This window comes from Pelobates fuscus, chromosome 5 (assembly GCF_036172605.1).
Source record: "Pelobates fuscus isolate aPelFus1 chromosome 5, aPelFus1.pri, whole genome shotgun sequence".
NCBI classification, from domain to species: domain Eukaryota; kingdom Metazoa; phylum Chordata; class Amphibia; order Anura; family Pelobatidae; genus Pelobates; species Pelobates fuscus.
In genome coordinates this window covers 307,896,796-307,916,031 of record NC_086321.1, presented here as the reverse complement: position 1 = coordinate 307,916,031, position 19,236 = coordinate 307,896,796, and the positions used below count along the sequence as shown (strand labels likewise).

Below are 19,236 nucleotides of genomic sequence, written 5' to 3'. Positions count from 1 at the left end.
TACCTTTTTTAACTTATAAGCGTTGACTTAGCTTTTTCGTTTAAAGAGTTAGTAAGTTATATTTAGGCTTTCAGTGAAAATTCCCCTGCACCCTGTGTATGCTTAACATTGTGCCTAGCTACCTAGCGGTGGCAATCCTTTACACATACCCCAGACAAGTTAGTTAACCTGTGTCTATGCTGGGGGCTCTGCAAAGTATACATTGTACTGTGATATAAGGATATTGCTAGATCATCTAATCTGAACTAGAATCATACAACACTTAAACGCCTATCGTTCTGTCCACACGTAAGCTCCTTAATTAATTAATAGAAATCTGCTTGTAATTCTAAACATGTTTAGTGAACCGTGCTCATGCTGAGGTGACATATGGTTAGCCTATCTGTACAATTTTCCTTCATTGAAAACTAAAACGTTAATCTTTGTTAAAACTTATCCTTAAAAATGTGCCTGTTCAACGAATGCCATGACATGTAATACAACTGATTGCTAACTTACCTCGATGTCGCTGTTGTGGCGCACCAAGGCTACTTGTTAATTTTGTGCATAACAAAAATAAAGAATTAAAAAAAAAAAAATTATATAATTACACGGCCAGGCGGGATGACATGACGCTACAGAAGTGGGCGGAGGAGGCGAAGCCCGCCGAGAGTGGAGCGGATGTCGGAGCTCTAACACCAAACACCAAACGGCTGAAAGGCATGCTACAATAATAATAATGCTACTAAACATTGTTGAAAATCGGAGAGACAGAGATACAGCTTGGCCACAATTCTTGCTCAAAGTGCTCTAAGTGTGTCATAGGTTTCAGCACGAGGAAAATTTATATGCGCAAAAAAGAAAAAGAAGGTGTGTAGGAGAACAGAGATATTATGTGAAGGATTGGTAACGGACATTGGTGCCCTCAAACACAAGTACAAAGTGGGTGTTTGCAATTCATGGAAGACGGACCCCTGCAGTTCTGTTATATACAGGCTGGAATGAAGGGATAAGAATCCGCCTAAGGAAAGAAACATAGCTTTATAAAATCTAATTAATTTAGGGAGGAACGTGGCATACAAATTAAAGGCTATTAAAGGAACAGGAGTATGGTCTAATTAATTTGACTAACTGATTAGCCCTGTCAAGGAAACGATTTGATAAGCTTTGAAGGCTGCTGAGAAAAAAATTAAAAATACATTTGACACGATATTTACAAAATATGTCAACTAGAAGAAACCAAGAAAATAAATAGATTATCAGTAAAGACAAAGACAAAGAGCAAAATGAGAAGACGGAAAGAAAAGATATCAAAACAGAAAAAAGACTCTCTAACTTCTTTATTCCTCAAACGGATAAACCACTAGCAGAAATATCTGTAAAAGAAACTAACTTGACGACAGGTGAGAAAAAAATAATCCAATTAGAAACATCACAAATGGATAACACGCTGGTCTCACCAGAGTTCCTAAAAAATTGCTTCGACCAGCAACTTTTAGCAATAAAACAAGAAATTGATAACAAATGCTGAATTAAAAAAGGATATAAAAGAGATTGGCCATAGGATTAACCAAGCTGAAAAAAAATTGGATCTAACTGATGCCATAATTAAAAACCAACAACAGATACAGGGAGAATTACACCAGAAAATTCAAGAGTTAGAATTAAAGATAAGTAACCTTGAAGATAGATCAAGGCAAAACAATTTGAGATTATGGAATATTCCGGAAAGTATTACACAAGAAAAAATTAAAGACTTCCTGGATTTGTATTTCTTGGAGCTGGGTATCCAGAAGGATGAGAAACATAAATTTCTAGAACGCTGTCATAGAATCCCAAAGCCAAAAAATCTATCAATGGACACCCCTAGAGACATTATGATTTGTTGTAACTCTTATGTATTTAGAGAAGAACTAAGAAAAGCATTAAAGCAAGGTAGTAAAAAGGAAGAATATTTGAATATCAAAGTCCTCCCAGATCTATCCTACGAAACGAGGAAGAAAAGACGCCTTTTTGCACCAGTATTGGAGACTTTAAGAAAAAATAATGTCAAGCACTTTGGGGCACATGTAGACTTAAGTATGATGATTTTGTCTCTCTTTTTTCCTTTTTCTTTTTTTTTCTTCTTTACACTTTTTGGTGCAATTTAAATAGTAGAATTGAGTGTTATTAATATAAAGATGGCATATAATGAAGTGAAATGTATAATGTAATTTAAATTACGGACATGAATAACGTTAATGGTTATGTATTATGGTATAGATTGATTCTATTGATTTAAATATGGTATACACTGCGTGCAGAATTATTAGGCAAATGAGTATTTTGACCACATCATCCTCTTTATGCATGTTGTCTTACTCCAAGCTGTATAGGCTCGAAAGCCTACTACCAATTAAGCATATTAGGTGATGTGCATCTCTGTAATGAGAAGGGGTGTGGTCTAATGACATCAACACCCTATATCAGGTGTGCATAATTATTAGGCAACCTCCTTTCCTTTGGCAAAATGGGTCAAAAGAAGGACTTGACAGGCTCAGAAAAGTTAAAAATAGTGAGATATCTTGCAGAGGGATGCAGCACTCTTAAAATTGCAAAGCTTCTGAAGCGTGATCATCGAACAATCAAGCGTTTCATTCAAAATAGTCAACAGGGTCGCAAGAAGCGTGTGGAGAAACCAAGGCGCAAAATAACTGCCCATGAACTGAGAAAAGTCAAGCGTGCAGCTGCCAAGATGCCACTTGCCACCAGTTTGGCCATATTTCAGAGCTGCAACATCACTGGAGTGCCCGAAAGCACAAGGTGTGCAATACTCAGAGACATGGCCACGGTAAGAAAGGCTGAAAGACGACCACCACTGAACAAGACACACAAGCTGAAACGTCAAGACTGGGCCAAGAAATATCTCAAGACTGATTTTTCCAAGGTTTTATGGACTGATGAAATGAGTGAGTCTTGATGGGCCAGATGGATGGATTGGTAAAGGGCAGAGAGCTCCAGTCCGACTCAGACGCCAGCAAGGTGGAGGTGGAGTACTGGTTTGGGCTGGTATCATCAAAGATGAGCTTGTGGGGCCTTTTCGGGTTGAGGATGGAGTCAAGCTCAACTCCCAGTTTCTGGAAGACACCTTCTTCAAGCAGTGGTACAGGAAGAAGTCTGCATCCTTCAAGAAAAACATGATTTTCATGCAGGACAATGCTCCATCACACGCGTCCAAGTACTCCACAGCGTGGCTGGCAAGAAAGGGTATAAAAGAAGAAAATCTAATGACATGGCCTCCTTGTTCACCTGATCTGAACCCCATTGAGAACCTGTGGTCCATCATCAAATGTGAGATTTACAAGGAGGGAAAACAGTACACCTCTCTGAACAGTGTCTGGGAGGCTGTGGTTGCTGCTGCACGCAATGTTGATGGTGAACAGATCAAAACACTGACAGAATCCATGGATGGCAGGCTTTTGAGTGTCCTTGCAAAGAAAGGTGGCTATATTGGTCACTGATTTGTTTTTGTTATGTTTTTGAATGTCAGAAATGTATATTTGTGAATGTTGAGATGTTATATTGATTTCACTGGTAAAAATAAATAATTGAAATGGGTATATATTTGTTTTTTGTTAAGTTGCCTAATAATTATGCACAGTCACCTGTCACCTAATAGTCACCTGCACACACAGATATCCCCCTAAAATAGCTATAACTAAAAACTACTTCCAAAAATATTCAGCTTTGATATTAATGAGTTTTTTGGGTTCATTGAGAACATGGTTGTTGTTCAATAATAAAATTAATCCTCAAAAATACAACTTGCCTAATAATTCTGCACTCCCTGTATAAGAATTTGAAACAATCACAAGGTAATCCGTTTATATTTAAAATTACATTAAAGGGGATCGGGGAATTTTTTTTTTTTTTTTCTCTCTTCTTTACATGTTTTGGTGTTACTTAAATAATGGAATTGAGCATAATGTGAATTACATGCATGGTATTTACTTATTTGGAAAATATATAGTCTCTACAGACTGATCTTAGGTTAAGATGGTATATAAGGAATTGAAATAACTATAATGTAAGATATTTATTCTTAAGGAAACTTGGTACTAACTCGAAACTGCATGCAAGTTACTTACTCATTTGGTTATATAGTTTGCACAGACTGATCTTGGGTAAAGATGATATACAAGGAATTGAAATAATCATAATGTAAGTTTTTTTTTTTATTTTTTTTTACACGTTTGGGTGCTACTTAAATAGTGGAATAGAGTATAATGTGAATCACATGTATGTTATTTACTTATTTGCAAAATATATAGTTTCCACAGACTGTTCTTAGGTAAAGATGGTAAATAAGGAATTGAAATGGTTATAATGTAAGATAATTATTTTAAAGGGAAACTAGGTATTAATTCTATCCTTTTTTTTTTTTATTTATAAGGATAATATTGATCTACCCGCGACACTCTCTAGGAGGGTGCTCTTCACTCTCCCCAAATAACTCCATACATTTTTGGAGTTTTGGATGCATACCCAGGGTATTAGAATGTATCTTTCATCTTCCATTATGTGGGTATGGAGATGGAACTTGTTATTGTTTTTTTTGGTTTTTTTTATGTGGATTGTCTCATGTTTGATATACATGAATGTAAGGGTTGTATATGTTTCTTTAATTTGTGTTTTCTGCCTCTTGCTGGGAATGATAATCGTGAGTTTCAGATTGATACAATATGGTTAAGTTTATGACACTAAACGCACAGGGACTAAATAACCCAACTAAAAGAGCCATGGTATTTCAATATATTAAAAAGAAGGGTGCAAAAATTATATTATTACAAGAAACCCATTGGCTAAAGCGAGATATAAAGTGCTTCATCCCCAAAAAAATTAAAATTCAACTCTGCTCCTCATTGGAGGAGAAAAAGAAATGTGGAGTGGCCTTATTGGAACTGATGACTTAGATGCCCAAGTTACATACCAAAATATAGATAAAAATGGAAGGTTTATCTTAGCCATATGTAAAATACAAGATGAAGAATTTACTATTGCCAATATATACGCTCCCAATATTAACCCTGTTCAGTTTATACAAAAAGTATTGACTAAATTAGAAAAAATCAAAAAGGGCAAGATTATTATGGGGGGTGATTTCAACTGTATCCTGGATGCTATGGTCGACAGAATTTCATTAACAGGGGTTAATCAAGATAAAAGAGGAAATAAGTTATCAAATCAATTCCTTAGCTTGATCAATAAGTATGGACTTTTAGATTTATGGAGGATTAATCATCCATTAGAAAAAGATTTTACGTGTTTCTCCAAGGCACATACATACTTTAGACTAGATCTATTCTTAGGGTCTTTAGAAATTACATAAGATTAAAAAGGTACTGATACAGGAAGTAACCTGGTCAGACCATAATCCATTAATACTTGATCTTACTTTGTCATCAGACACTAAAATTAGGAATAACTGGAGACATAACGAATCTCTGCTAAAGGAGGCTCAAGATATAAATACAATAAAAGATCTTACAAATCACTTCTTTATTGAGAACAATAATAAAGGGACATCAGACGCTATAGTTTGGTGCACATATAAGGCAGTATTAAGGGGCCACCTTATTAAATTAGGATCATTTAAGAAAAAACATAAAGAAGCTACTCTTACAGATTTACATATATCTCTTTATAATCTAGTAAAATCTAATAAAAATAATCCAACTATTGATTTAAGCGACAAAATAGTAACAAAAAATAAAATTAATGAAATTTTACTTCAGCAAACCTCAAAAAATTTGAATATTTAAGAATAAAATGGTATTATAGAGGAAATAGAGCAAATAAAATGCTCACAAATAAAGTTAACGGTGAGAAATTGAATAAGGGACACAATTATCACCGGAAAAAATAGGCAAAGTATTTAACTCCTTTTATCAAAAATTGTATAATCTTCCTAATCAACTCCACAATCCAGAAATATATTTCCAAAATAAATGCCTAAAAAAAACTTTCAGAGGTACAGTTGAAATTTATTAATGAACCCTTTTTAGAAACTGAAATTATGCGTGCAATTGATTCCCTAAAAAAAAATAAAACACCAGGGCCGGATGGATATCCAAATATATTCTATCAACAATTTAAGGATGTGTTGGTATTACATCTTAAAGATCTTTTCAATAATATAGTTAGAGAAAAAAATATACCTGAAGAAATCTTATATGCAAATATAATTCCCATACAAAAGCCAGACAAACCTATGGAATTTGTAAAGAATTATCGCCCTATATCCTTGCTAAATTCAGATATAAAAATCTATGCAAGTATTCTGGCAAATAGATTACAAAATGTCCTTCTGTCTTTAATTCATCGAGATCAGGTTGGTTTTATGAAGGATAGACAATCAAATAATAGTCTAAGAACTATGATTGATATCTTTGATTATACTCACAAGTCAGGTACTCCATTGCTGGCCCTGTCATTGGATGCTGAAAAGGCCTTTGACAGGGTCAGCTGGGATTTTCTTAAGGAAGCCCTGAAAGCTTTTGGTTTTGAAGGCTGGATTTTGAATGCCATTATGGTCCTATACAGCTCCCCGATGGCCAGAACAATCGGGAAGGGCATAATCTCAGAATGGTTCAATATAAGCAACGGGACAAGACAGGGTTGTCCCCTGACCCCGTTGCTTTATTTGATATATATAGAACCCCTGATTTGTGACATCAGATTTAATGAGAAAATTAAGGGAACCACAATAGATCAAGAGGAATATAAAACGTTACTATATGCAGATGATGTATTCGTTACCATCTCAGATCCTTTAACATCAATAGATGAATTGCTGAGTGTGATTCATGAATATGGACAATACTCTAATTTTAAGTTAAATTTAGATAAGACAATTATTCTGGCTAAAAACATAGAGAGGAGAAATCATATATTAGAGCGAAACATACTTTTGAATGGGCAAAAAATGTTATTAATGATCTGGGCATAAAGATTCCTAGCAATCCGGCCAGGGTTTTAGAATATAATGTCATGCCCTTAATGATGCAAATTAATAAACAACTGAAAGATATAAGAACTGCAGAAATATCATGGATAGGTAGAATCAATGTTGTAAAGGCTTATTTGATTCCCAGATGGGGTTATGTTTTCCATATGTTGCCTCTGAAAATGCCCAGACCTTGGCTTACGATGATACAATCAGCTCTAGAAAAATATATATGGCTAGGGAAAAAGCCTAGGGTCAATAAAAAAAATTCTTAATTTAAAGCCTAAACTAGGAGGGCTGGGAGTTCCTGATATTAAAGAGATATATGAATCTTGTTCAATGGCGCATATTGTATCCTCTATGAAAGAGAGTTCCAGGGGAGAATCATGGGCAAAAATTGAGGCAAGAAGAGCGAAGGTCCCAGATTTATCGGCCCTATTTTGGAAAATACAAAGGGGCGAGAAAAAAGATATGGGTCTAATTTTGGATAACCTATTGGCCCAGTGGAAAAACTGGAAAAAAAGATTTCAAATTTCAGATAAAATTATTATAGACTTACCCCTGAATGTCTTATCCATTAATATTGGGGACCTTAATCTTAAATCACGGATAGGTAAAGGCATTAATAGAATAAATCAGTTATTCCATCAACAGCAGATTAGACCTTTTGAAGAGATTAATCATGCCTTCTCCCTTCCTTACAGAGAAAATTGTACTTATCTAAGGATAAAACACTTCTTAATGGGTCACAGAATAGTGGACATCTCGGAGGAATTACAAACTTCCATTGATTTATTAAATAGTAAAAATAGTAAAAATGTAATCTCAAAATGCTCCAAAATATGCGATAGATTTAAGTTAATCCCTGAATTTCCAGCATTGAAAGCTTGGGAAATAGATTTACAAATGAGAATCACGAGAAATTAATGGCTTAAGGCTAATAGAGCAGTAATTAAAGCCTCACATTGTCTAAACCTATCGGAAAGCCATTATAAAATTATCAACAGATGGCACTATGTCCCAGCTAAGCTAGCAAATACCCAGACACGCAATATCTCTGCTGGCGATGCGCTTCCTCTAGAGCAGATTATGTCCACATATGGTGGTCATGTCCATATATATTCCAATTATGGCAAAAGGTAGCAAAATTCTGTAGGGAAGAAATAGAAGTGGATTTAGATTTTACTTGTAGTTCTATGATATTACATCTTGGATGGCCCATAATTACAAAGGATAAAAAAGAAATAATTATCCATATTCTAACAGAAACTAAAGCTACTCTTGCAAGATACTGGAAGAATCCAGATTCCCCGTTTTGGGAGATGATAAAACAGCAGGTGCTGAATAATTGTAAAATGGAGATAGGGATATTGAGACAAGATAATTACTTTAATCCACGTATTGAATCTTGGCAGAAATGGATTATAAAACTAGGAAGAAGAAATGAGAATAAGCTTTTACTAGGCTCGATAGGACGGGTGAACTAAAGTTGGGCTATGGATACCTGTGTGTAAACTCCCAAGGGGAACCTGACTAGTAGAAAGAGTGAATATTAATTCCTTTTCTTTTAGGTTCTCAAAAGTGATATGCGATTGACTCTCAGTAAGAGGCTATGTTTTGTTATGTTTTTTTCTTTGTATATTGTCCTATGAATGATTGTAAGATTTGGCTGTATGTGTAGAAGGAAATAGGAGAAAATAAAAAAAAAAAAAAAAAAAAAAAAAAGGGAAATGATAAGGCAAAATAAGAGAGAAAATAAGGGGGATAAGGAAAATAAAGAAAGATAGGAAAACTCATGAAATAATCTATTTATATAAAGAAAGAGATAATATGAAATAAAGAGGATTCTTAAGATTAATTGTATATATTTAAAACTCTTTATTCCCCTTTGCTATACAAATTGATAAACTTTAACAAACTATAATGAACGATAAATGCTTTATTATATATCTTATGTATGTTGTAACCTTTTCCTTTGTGTAATATTTTATGTGAAAACCTTCTTTTTAATGTAAAAGAGTACGGTAAGTAAAAAAACAAACAAAAAAAAAACTCTCAAAGATTAAATATTAAATTTTTTTTATATAATTACACAGTGACACAGGAACAATAGGTAGATGAGGACCCTGCTAAAGCGAGCTTACAGTCTAGATGAGGTGGGGTACAAATACACAACAGGGCAGCAAGGGTGACAGCCACCAAACACGGTGGAAAAGTAGCAGAGCTGGAGTATGAGAGTGAGAGTGGAGTATGGCACTTTGAGAGCAAGAGACAGATTTGGATAAGTATAGATAAGTTACTCTGGTAGTCCATAAGCATTTCTGAACAGATGTGTTTTGAGAGACTTCTTAAACAATTGAAGATTAGGGGAGAGTCTGATGGGGGTAGGCAGTCTGTTCCAAAAGAAGGGAACCACCCGCAAGAAGTCCTGCAAGCTCTCTTTCCTCTTGTTCCCTCTTTTCTGCTTTCCCACACCCCACCTATTCTTTTAGATTAACATTTTTCCAGTAAGTAGACACCACATGCTGGGGTTTTGGTGTTAAATTAGGTCCCCCTAAAGTTTAGCAAAGAAGGCTATTAGCTATTATTCCACTATGGGATTCTGAACAATTAGAGGCAAACCATGGTAATGAAGTATTTTTTTTACACCATACTCGGTTATGTAGTCCATACAATGCAGTGACATATTTCCTATTGTTATACTCTACATTGTGTTTGTGCATCTCTCTGGTTCTCATGCAAATATATTTTTATTTATTTTTAGGATTTCAACTTCTGTCGCTCACGGCTGTTACAGCTATGCCATAATTCATTCCCTTCCAGTCACAGTCTACATAATTCTAATTACTATTCTTCGCTACCACTTATTTATATGGAGTGTTTTTTCCCCAAAGCTACTTTATGAAGTCTTACAATTATTCATTTCAGTGTTTGTATGTTTGATTTTCACTGCTGTAGACAAGTTTGTACAGACTGAAGTTTAATTTGAAAGAGATATACATTTTATTTATTGGGTAAACAAAACTTGTACATATACATCAGTGTGTTATTTCTCTAAGAACAAAGCAAGCATGCATTTGTATAGATACCAAATGGTCCCAATAAAGTAATTTCTAAATGAGCTAGATGGTTTGTTGTCCTCATTTTTCATTTTACCAAATTACAGATACATATTAATTTAAAGGCATAAACTGTAACATTATTATTATTATTGGTATGTATAAACATATGTGTTGGCAGTGTGGGAATAAGCAAATGTCAGGAGATGGTTGTTCGCATAAAGAAGGGGTTTATTTGTTGAGCAGAGAAGAAATGTAGTTAGGAGTGGCAAAGAGGCAATTCCACTAGAATCTTTGACATTATTGCAGGGCCAGTACAAGGATTTTTGACACCCTAGGCAAAAATGTACTTTGTCGCCTCCTTCCACAATTAAGGGGACACATAATGAACGTATAACATTTGCATAGGTTAGGGTGCATCATTGTCTACCTAAGCTTAGATGCTGAAGCAATATGCATAAATCACAATATTCACCTCACCTGTTTCAATGTCTTACAATGAACATAAAAACAAATCCTCACCCCCTTTGGTATCTTTCGTCAAAGATTTCAATTGGTGCAAATTCTGTAGCTGCCAGGTTTGACCAGATTAATTACAACAACAATTAAGAAAAATAAAAAAATCCTAAATGGGGCTCTTGCTAAAATTGGGGGCTATTCCTAAAATTCACAAAAATCTAACCAACCCTCCAGGACGTCCCATTATATCAGGGATCGACTCTATATCCTCAAGAGTATATAGACACACTACTACAACCTTTGGTAACAAATAACCCATCCCATTTAAAAGACACCATCCACACTTTACAAGTACTTAATAATATACAATGGGACCAAAATTTTCATTTGGCCACCAGTGATGTGACATCCCTATATACTATCATCCCCCACGAAATAGGGATTAAAGCCGTACAACATTTTCTATACAAAGCTAACTTTCACAAAGACCAAATCCAATTTATTCTGGAAGGTATCCACCTCATCCTCACCAATAACTTTTTTTGGTACAATGACACGTTCTACCTCCAAATTAGAGGTACGGCGATGGGCAACAAATTTGCACTCAGTTATGCCAACCTGTTTATGGCATACTGGGAGGAACATTTCATATTCTCTGAACATCCCTGGGTGTCGAATTTGGTGTCCTATCGCCGATACATCGCCGATATATTCTTTATCTGGAACGGCTCGGCTGAACTTCTAGACATGTTCAATTCTTTCCTGAGGGACAATGATTGGGGTATCGTATTGACCACCACACATAGTCAAACAGATATCCAATTTTTAGATTTACATATTTTTATACAAAACAATTCCATTACCACAAATATTTTTTTTTTAAACGGTGGATGCTAACGGATACATCGAGAAGAATAGTTGCCACCACAGACCGTGGCTAAAAAATGCACCTAAGGGTCAATTTCTAAGGATCAGACGAAACTGCACTAACAATGAAGACTACATACAACAAGCCACAAGAATAAAAGGGCAATTCGTTGAAAAAGGATATAAGGATGATCAGTTAACTTTAGAATTAGAAGAAGTACAAAAAAGATCACGTGCAGAACTTTTATATGCAATTTTAACGGCCAAAGCAGAAAAATTAAAGGATTATTAATAAATACTGGTACATTTTACAAAACGACCCCATTTTAAAAGAGATTTTACCAACACGACCACAAATTACATACAGAGGGGTACCAAATTTAAAAAGATCTCTAGTACAAAGTAGTGAAGGCCCGACAACTACCAAACACATTTTTACCCAAGGAAGTGGTTTTTATGGTACGAAGAGTAAAAAGAGACATCTCACGAACATACAACAATATATTAAAAAAGATTTTATTATTAGAGATCAACTCACTTGTTTTTCAAAAGGCGTTATATATATTTTAAAGTAATATACATACAATGGGTGGAATAGTTCGGTTCAGGGTAAAAGACGATGGTATGGAAACAAATGGAATAACTGTGGAGATAAAAATAGTGTACAAGCACCTAGTGCAATATCATACAGTACAAGTAAAAACAACGTAAACTGAGTTCTTTAGTACTCACAAGGAGGGAGCCAATTGGAAATGGCTCAATCCAGATGCCTGTGGGATAGTTAGAAGGGATCCCACTCCCTTCCAAAGTGCAAATAGTGCTTCACCGGTTTCAAGGAGAAATGTCCACACCAACAAAATGTTAGGGACTAAATCCTTTTAATGAAGATGAATAAAATGCAGGTAGTAATGTATAATACAAACAAAAAAGCAAACTCAATAAAATCCACTAAGATTGTGGTAAAATATAAAAGTCCTCTGTGGGGGTAAAAAAAACTTGCACTTGCAATTGGCTCCCTCCTTGTGAGTACTAAAGAACTCAGTTTACGTTGTTTTTACTTGTACTGTATGATATTGCACTAGGTGCTTGTACACTATTTTTATCTCCACAGTTATTCCATTTGTTTCCATACCATCGTCTTTTACCCTGAACCGAACTATTCCACCCATTGTATGTATATTATTTTGTGATTTTTGTGTGGATAGAGAGGTTACCACACGGGTGTTTTGAGTGTTTTGGTATCTATTTGGGTAACACGCTGTGACTCTATATTTTTATTTCTTCATATATTTTAAAGTGTCCATGTAATCTTCTCTATATAGGTCGCACCATCAGATGCATTCACGTCCGAATCTCAGAACATATCCGAAAGATAAAAAATAGGGTGGAAACCCACACTGTTTCCAATCATTTCAAAAAATGTCACGATCAGAACCCAGAGACCCTTTTTTTCTGTCCCTTGAAGCTTGTTAGAAAAGACTGGAGAAGGGGGAATTATAGTAAGAAAATAGGGTCAGAAGAAATGAAATTTATATTTAAATTTAACACTTTTATACCTAATGGTCTGAATTCAGATTTCGAATTGTGTCACTTTTATTGAAATTCTTTTTGCACTTTAAAGCACTAAAGTATGGTACTTTAATACTAAGTCACTACAAATAATGTTAAAGAATATATACACATCTGGTGAACAAATGACTCCACTATATATTGTATTTTCAATATGTATGTTTATATTAGCCTGCTTAGAATGGGATTTACATTAGTAGATCCAACTTTTGTTGCATTTCTCTAATGTATATTTACATATTGTTTGCATAATTCTCTGCTGTAAGAGGAGATGCCATTATATTTATATAATAATACCTAAAATAGTAATAAGATCAGATTACTCCTTTAAGACTGTCTATGCATACATGCTTTATTACAAGCATGCTCTTATTATGTTTTTTCCTTTATCCTCATATATTGACGAGTGTGGAACGCACGTGCGTTTCACCGTGCGTTCCAGTGACGTCACAGAAGTGCCGAAACGAACAACTGGAAGTGACATCACTGACGCATGGAACGCAACGTGCGTTCCAGATCCCGATACCGGAACCCGGAAGTAAACCGCAAATAGCGGCATAAAAGACCACCAAGCACCCCACAAGCCATTACAGACTGAGGAAGACCTATACCAGGGGCGAATCAAGGACATTTGTAACTGCCACTTATACCTGCACTCCACATTTTAGTGCTTTTTATGGACTTGAGTAGCATAACATTAAAGTGCTCAATTAATAGGAATTTGAATAGCATTAGTAGCATAACATTAAAGTGCTGATGTTATTAATGGGAATTTAAATAGCATTAGTAGCATAACATTAAAGTGCTCAATTAATAGGAATTTGAATAGCATTAGTAGCATAACATTAAAGTGCTGATGTTGTGCAAAATTTAATATTATAATGGACAGTTAACAATACCCTATAACTATAAGCACTTTAAAGATACCAGTATTAAGATTAAGAATGATTATCACCATTGGCACAATACTAGCACTTTAATATAACATGTCAGCATATGATGGTTATTTCAGTGTGATCAATACTATCTAAGTTAAAGGCTATTATCACCTTTTGCACAACATCAGCACTTTAATGTTATGCTACTAATGCTATTCAAATTCCTATTAATTGACCACTTTAATGTTATGCTACTAATGCTATTTAAATTCCCATTAATAACATCAGCACTTTAATGTTATGCTACTAATGCTATTCAAATTCCTATTAATTGAGCACTTTAATGTTATGCTACTAATGCTATTTAAATTCCCATTAATTCCGAAATGGAACGCACGATACGCTCGACATGCGTTCCAGTGACGTCAGTTGATAGAGACGGCGCCATCTGAAAGTGGAACGCATGCCGTCAGCGGTGGAACGCACGTTGCGTTCCATACGTGCGATAGCCGGAACCCGGAAGTGAAAGACACAAGGGGATTAAGAAGACGCCAAACAGAGAAGGAAGCCCATACACCGATTGAAAAAGCCCCTGGTACGGGGCGAAACGTGTTTCGGACATTTGCCAATCGGCAGGACTATATACAGTCATACTATCTTTTATTTATTTTATCGAGATTTTACTTTTATCCATGTTTTACTCCACATTGGGGAGCCATAAAGTTTTCTCCTGAAAAATTCAAGTCAAGTTGTGGAACCTGGATTATTACCCAACCGGAGCATCATATAAGTGATCTGGGAATAGGAGAGGGACATCCTAAAAAGTCCCACAGCGCTATCCATGAGAGCCATATGCAGGAATTAGGCTCTAGGCTTGTGAGTACCTGACGCTCATTTCGATCGATACAATTGTATTAGCATATTACACTATATTGCTTTTTTATATTACAGAACCATTCTAGAAGTGTGAATCATCTCCTACATTGTATGTACTCTTCAGTTTCCTACCTTTGCAAGAGGCTTCCTTCCCTGGGGTCCAGTGTGCTGGCTGGGGTAGTTGGGAGTCTGGCTCTGCTTGCTCCCCCTCCTCACTGGATGCAGGCTCAGCAGCCTCCCGCACGGCCCGATGTCCGTGAGGTGGGAGGAAGTGATTCGCGGACGTCACTTTATCCTATGCAGCCGTTAAGCAAGGGCCCGGTCGCGCTGTTAAAGGGCCACAGCGCCGACCGGACCCCTGCTGGAACATGCTCACTGGGTGGCCCTAAGCTCAGTAGCCGACGTCATGTCGACAATCCGTTCCGACCTGTCAATCAAGTCCCGACCACGAATCAGGACTCGTCGGGGGCGTGATTACCTATCTAGAACCAGGCTATAAAGTAGGGCTTTATGCATTTGTTCATTGCCCTGTCGTGGTTCTAGCTTGTCTAGTCACTCAGTGCTCTTGTTATCTATTTGTCTCTTTGGTTTTGACCCGGCTTGTTTGTTCTATTCTGCTTACCTCTATTACCCTTTGACTCGGCTTGTCTCTCGCTTATCTGTCCTCTCGTTCCCTCGACCTCGGCTTGTCTATAGACCATTCTTTGCTTACTCCTTACGTTAGTCCAGCCATTCTAAGGTCCGGTATACGTACCTACCTCCTGTTTGTACTTTGTGTGTTGGATCCCTGTCCCGATCCTGACATTACGACAGGGCCAATGGATCCTGCAGGTACAAACACTCAGGTTGGTTCTTCTGACTCTAGATTTGAGGCCATGGATCATAGAATGGATCAGATGGCTCTAGCGCTGCAGGCTTTATTATCTCGTTCTAATAATCAACCAGAAGAGATGCGTACTACATCCATCTCCCCTGTAAGTTCAGGTCTAGAGGTAGCCACAGTAGGTGCTTCTTCCCGTATTACTCCTCCTGTACGTTATGGTGGTTCTCCGGATAAGTGTTGTGGTTTTTTAAACCAGATAGGTATTCATTTCGAATTACAACCCTGCTCCTACCCTACAGATAGGGCGAAGGTTGGATTCATTATCACACTACTCATTGATAAGGCTCTGAGATGGGCCAATCCATTGTGGGAGAATGATAACCCGTTAGTCTATAATTATAATGCCTTTGTCGCTGCTTTTAGAAGAACTTTTGACCCTCCAGGAAGAAAGGTCAATGCAGCTAGATTATTGTTGCGCCTTAGACAAGATAACCGAACCCTTGTGGATTATGCACTAGAGTTCAGGTCCTTGGCGGCAGAAGTTAAGTGGAATGAACAGGCTTATATAGACGTATTTTTAAACGGATTATCAGATGAAATTCTAGACGAGGTTGCTACAAGAGAGCTTCCTGAAAATTTGGAGGATTTAATTTATTTTATTTCTCGTATTGATGAACGTTTAAGAGAGAGGCAGAACACTCGAGATAGAACCCGTAGACCTTCCTTTAAACTAGCTCCCTCATTTCAAAGTCCTGAATCCACAACCTCAGCTTTTCCAGAACCTATGCAGATAGGCAATACTCGCCTCTCAGAAGAAGAGAGACAGTACAGGAGAAGGGAGGGGTTGTGTATGTATTGTGGAGTAAGAGGTCACCTACGCCTAAATTGTCCTAATCGCCCGGGAAACGCTCGCACCTAAGTTTCTCTAGAGGACAGGCCTTGGGTGTTTCTATTTTGTCCTCTATACATAATTATAAAGATCACAGGCTTCTGCTACCTGTTTCTTTAGCTTGGGAGAAGGGAGTACTACAAACTATGGCGTTGGTAGATTCCGGAGCTGCTGAGAGCTTTATTGACCAAGTTTTTGTTACTAAACACTCTATTCCATCCCAGCTAAGGGACACACCCTTGGCCGTTGAGGCCATAGATGGTAGACCATTATCTGAACCTGTTATTTTTCGTGAGACCATACCTGTTAACTTAACTGTTGGTATCCTACACGAGGAAGGTATATCTCTTATGCTTATTTCGTCTCCTTCTGTTCCTATAGTCCTGGGGTATCCGTGGTTAAAGAAACATAACCCTATTATTGATTGGGAACTAGGGGAGATAGTCTCATGGGGCCAGGGTTGCCAGAGCAGCTGCTTACAGAAAGTCTCACCGGTTTGCGTAGTTCACGCACCGGCTAATTCTACCCAGTCTACAGACGTACAAATACCGCCTCTGTACCTGGATTTAAAGGCAGTCTTTGACAAAAAGAATGCTGACACTTTACCCCCACACAGGTCCTTTGACTGCAAGATCAGACTCCTGCCTGGGACCATGCCTCCGAGGGGTACGGTATACCCTTTATCCACTAAGGAGAACTTAGTCTTAGAGGAGTATATTCGTGAGAACCTAGACAAAGGATTCATTAGGAGATCCTCCTCTCCTGCCGGGGCCGGGTTTTTTTTTGTGAATAAGAAGGATGGTACGTTAAGGCCTTGCATTGATTATCGAGGCTTGAATAAAATAACGATTAGAAATGCTTACCCGATTCCTTTGATTACTGAGCTCTTTGATCGTCTAAAAGGCTCCAAGATTTTCACCAAGTTAGATCTCAGAGGGGCGTATAACTTGGTGAGAATTCAGCAGGGAGACGAGTGGAAAACAGCGTTCAATACCCGATATGGGCACTATGAGTACACCGTAATGCCTTTTGGGCTCTGTAATGCACCGGCAGTATTTCAGGACCTGATCAATGAAGTTCCTAGGGAATTTCAACAGGATTGCGTTATTGTATATTTGGATGATATACTAATACACTCTAGAGAAATTGAGACCCACCACAGACAAGTCAGAAGGGTATTGCGCAAACTTCTACAACATGGGTTGTACTGCAAATTGGAGAAATGTAGTTTTGACCAATCTCAGATAAACTTTCTTGGTTACGTGATTTCTGGGGACGGGTTTAAAATGGATCCGGATAAACTCCAGTCTATTTTAGATTGGCCATTACCCAGGGGTCTCAAAGCCATTCAGAGGTTTATTGGATTCTCCAATTATTATAGGCGTTTCATTAAAGGATACTCTTCTATTATTGCTCCTATTACCAATATGACCAGACAGGGGTCTGACACTAAGACTTGGTCTACGGAAGCTCTCGTTGCTTTCATGACACTCAAGGAACTTTTTGCTTCTGCACCAATTTTAGTTCACCCTGATACGACTTTGCCTTTTCTACTCGAGGTAGACGCCTCAGAGACAGGTTTAGGCGCTATCTTGTCTCAAAGGTTAGGTGTGGATAAACCGTTACATCCATGTGGTTTTTTTTCCCCAAGAAATTATCTGGGCCTGAAAGCAGATATGACATTGGTGACAGGGAACTACTAGCGGTCATCATGGCTTTAAAGGAGTGGAGACATTTATTGGAGGGGACCTTGCATCCTGTTACTATTTTGACGGATCACAAGAACTTGTCCTATATTGGGGAGGCCAAGCGCTTGTCCGCCAGGCAAGCTCGTTGGTCCTTGTTCCTCACTCATTTCAATTACGTGCTCACTTATAGACCTGGTTCTAAGAACTCTAAAGCCGATGCTTTGTCTCGCCAACATGAACCTTCTACTATATCTGAGGCGGTTTTGTCTTCTATAGTTCCCAAGTGCAATATTATCGCCAACACGAGTCTCAGGATTCATTCTCCGTTGCTTGCCGAGATCATGAAGTTACAGCATCTGGCTCCTAGACAGGGTCCTGGGGCAAGGTATTTCGTTCCTCCTGAACTCCAACTGGAACTGTTACAGTGCTTTCACAACAGTAAGGTGGCTGGGCATCCTGGCATTCGCAAGACGTGTGCCTTGATTTCCAAAGATTTCTGGTGGCCTTCACTACGTAAGGATATTAGGGATTTCGTCGGAGCATGTGAGGTCTGTATGAAGACTAAACAACCTCATACGCTTCCATGTGGGTTTTTGCATCCCTTGGAAATTCCCGAGAGACCGTGGTCCTGTCTGGCTATGGACTTCATTGTCGATTTGCCTCTTTCTAAAAAAACAGACTGTTATCCTCACGGTGGTTGACAGGTTTACTAAGATGGCTCATTTCGTACCCTTACCTAAACTTCCATCTTCTCCCGAATTAGCTGAGATATTCGCGAGAGAGATTTTTCGTTTACATGGGATACCCTCCGAAATTGTTTCTGATAGAGGTTCCCAATTTGTTTCCCGTTTTTGGAAATCCTTCTGTTCTCAACTGGGCATCAAATTGAATTTCTCTTCTGCCTATCATCCCCAGTCTAACGGAGCTGCTGAACGCACCAACCAAAAGATTGAACAATATTTGCGTTGTTTTGTTTCCGAACACCAGGACGATTGGGTCGGTCTGATTCCTTGGGCGGAGTTTGCACACAACAATCTCGTTTGTGATTCTACTCGTTCTAGCCCCTTTTTCATGAATTATGGCTTTCATCCTTCCATTCTTCCCTCGGTTTCTCCTTCCCAAGGGGTACCGTCGGTTGATGTTCATGTTGCCAATTTGAGGAAG

At 37.6% G+C, this 19,236-nt stretch overlaps 1 protein-coding gene across 2 annotated transcripts in view; it reads left to right on the top strand.

Moving 5' to 3' along the window:
- PIGG (phosphatidylinositol glycan anchor biosynthesis class G (EMM blood group)) overlaps positions 1-10,085 on the top strand; it is a 556,446-nt gene extending 546,361 nt beyond the window's left edge. For both annotated transcript variants that reach the window (XM_063455507.1, XM_063455506.1), the window contains one exon: positions 9,729-10,085. In XM_063455507.1, coding sequence (XP_063311577.1) covers positions 9,729-9,948 — 220 coding nt within the window. In that variant the 3' untranslated portion in view covers positions 9,949-10,085. The remainder of the gene's footprint in view (positions 1-9,728) is intronic.
- Positions 10,086-19,236: the final 9,151 nt, after the last annotated feature.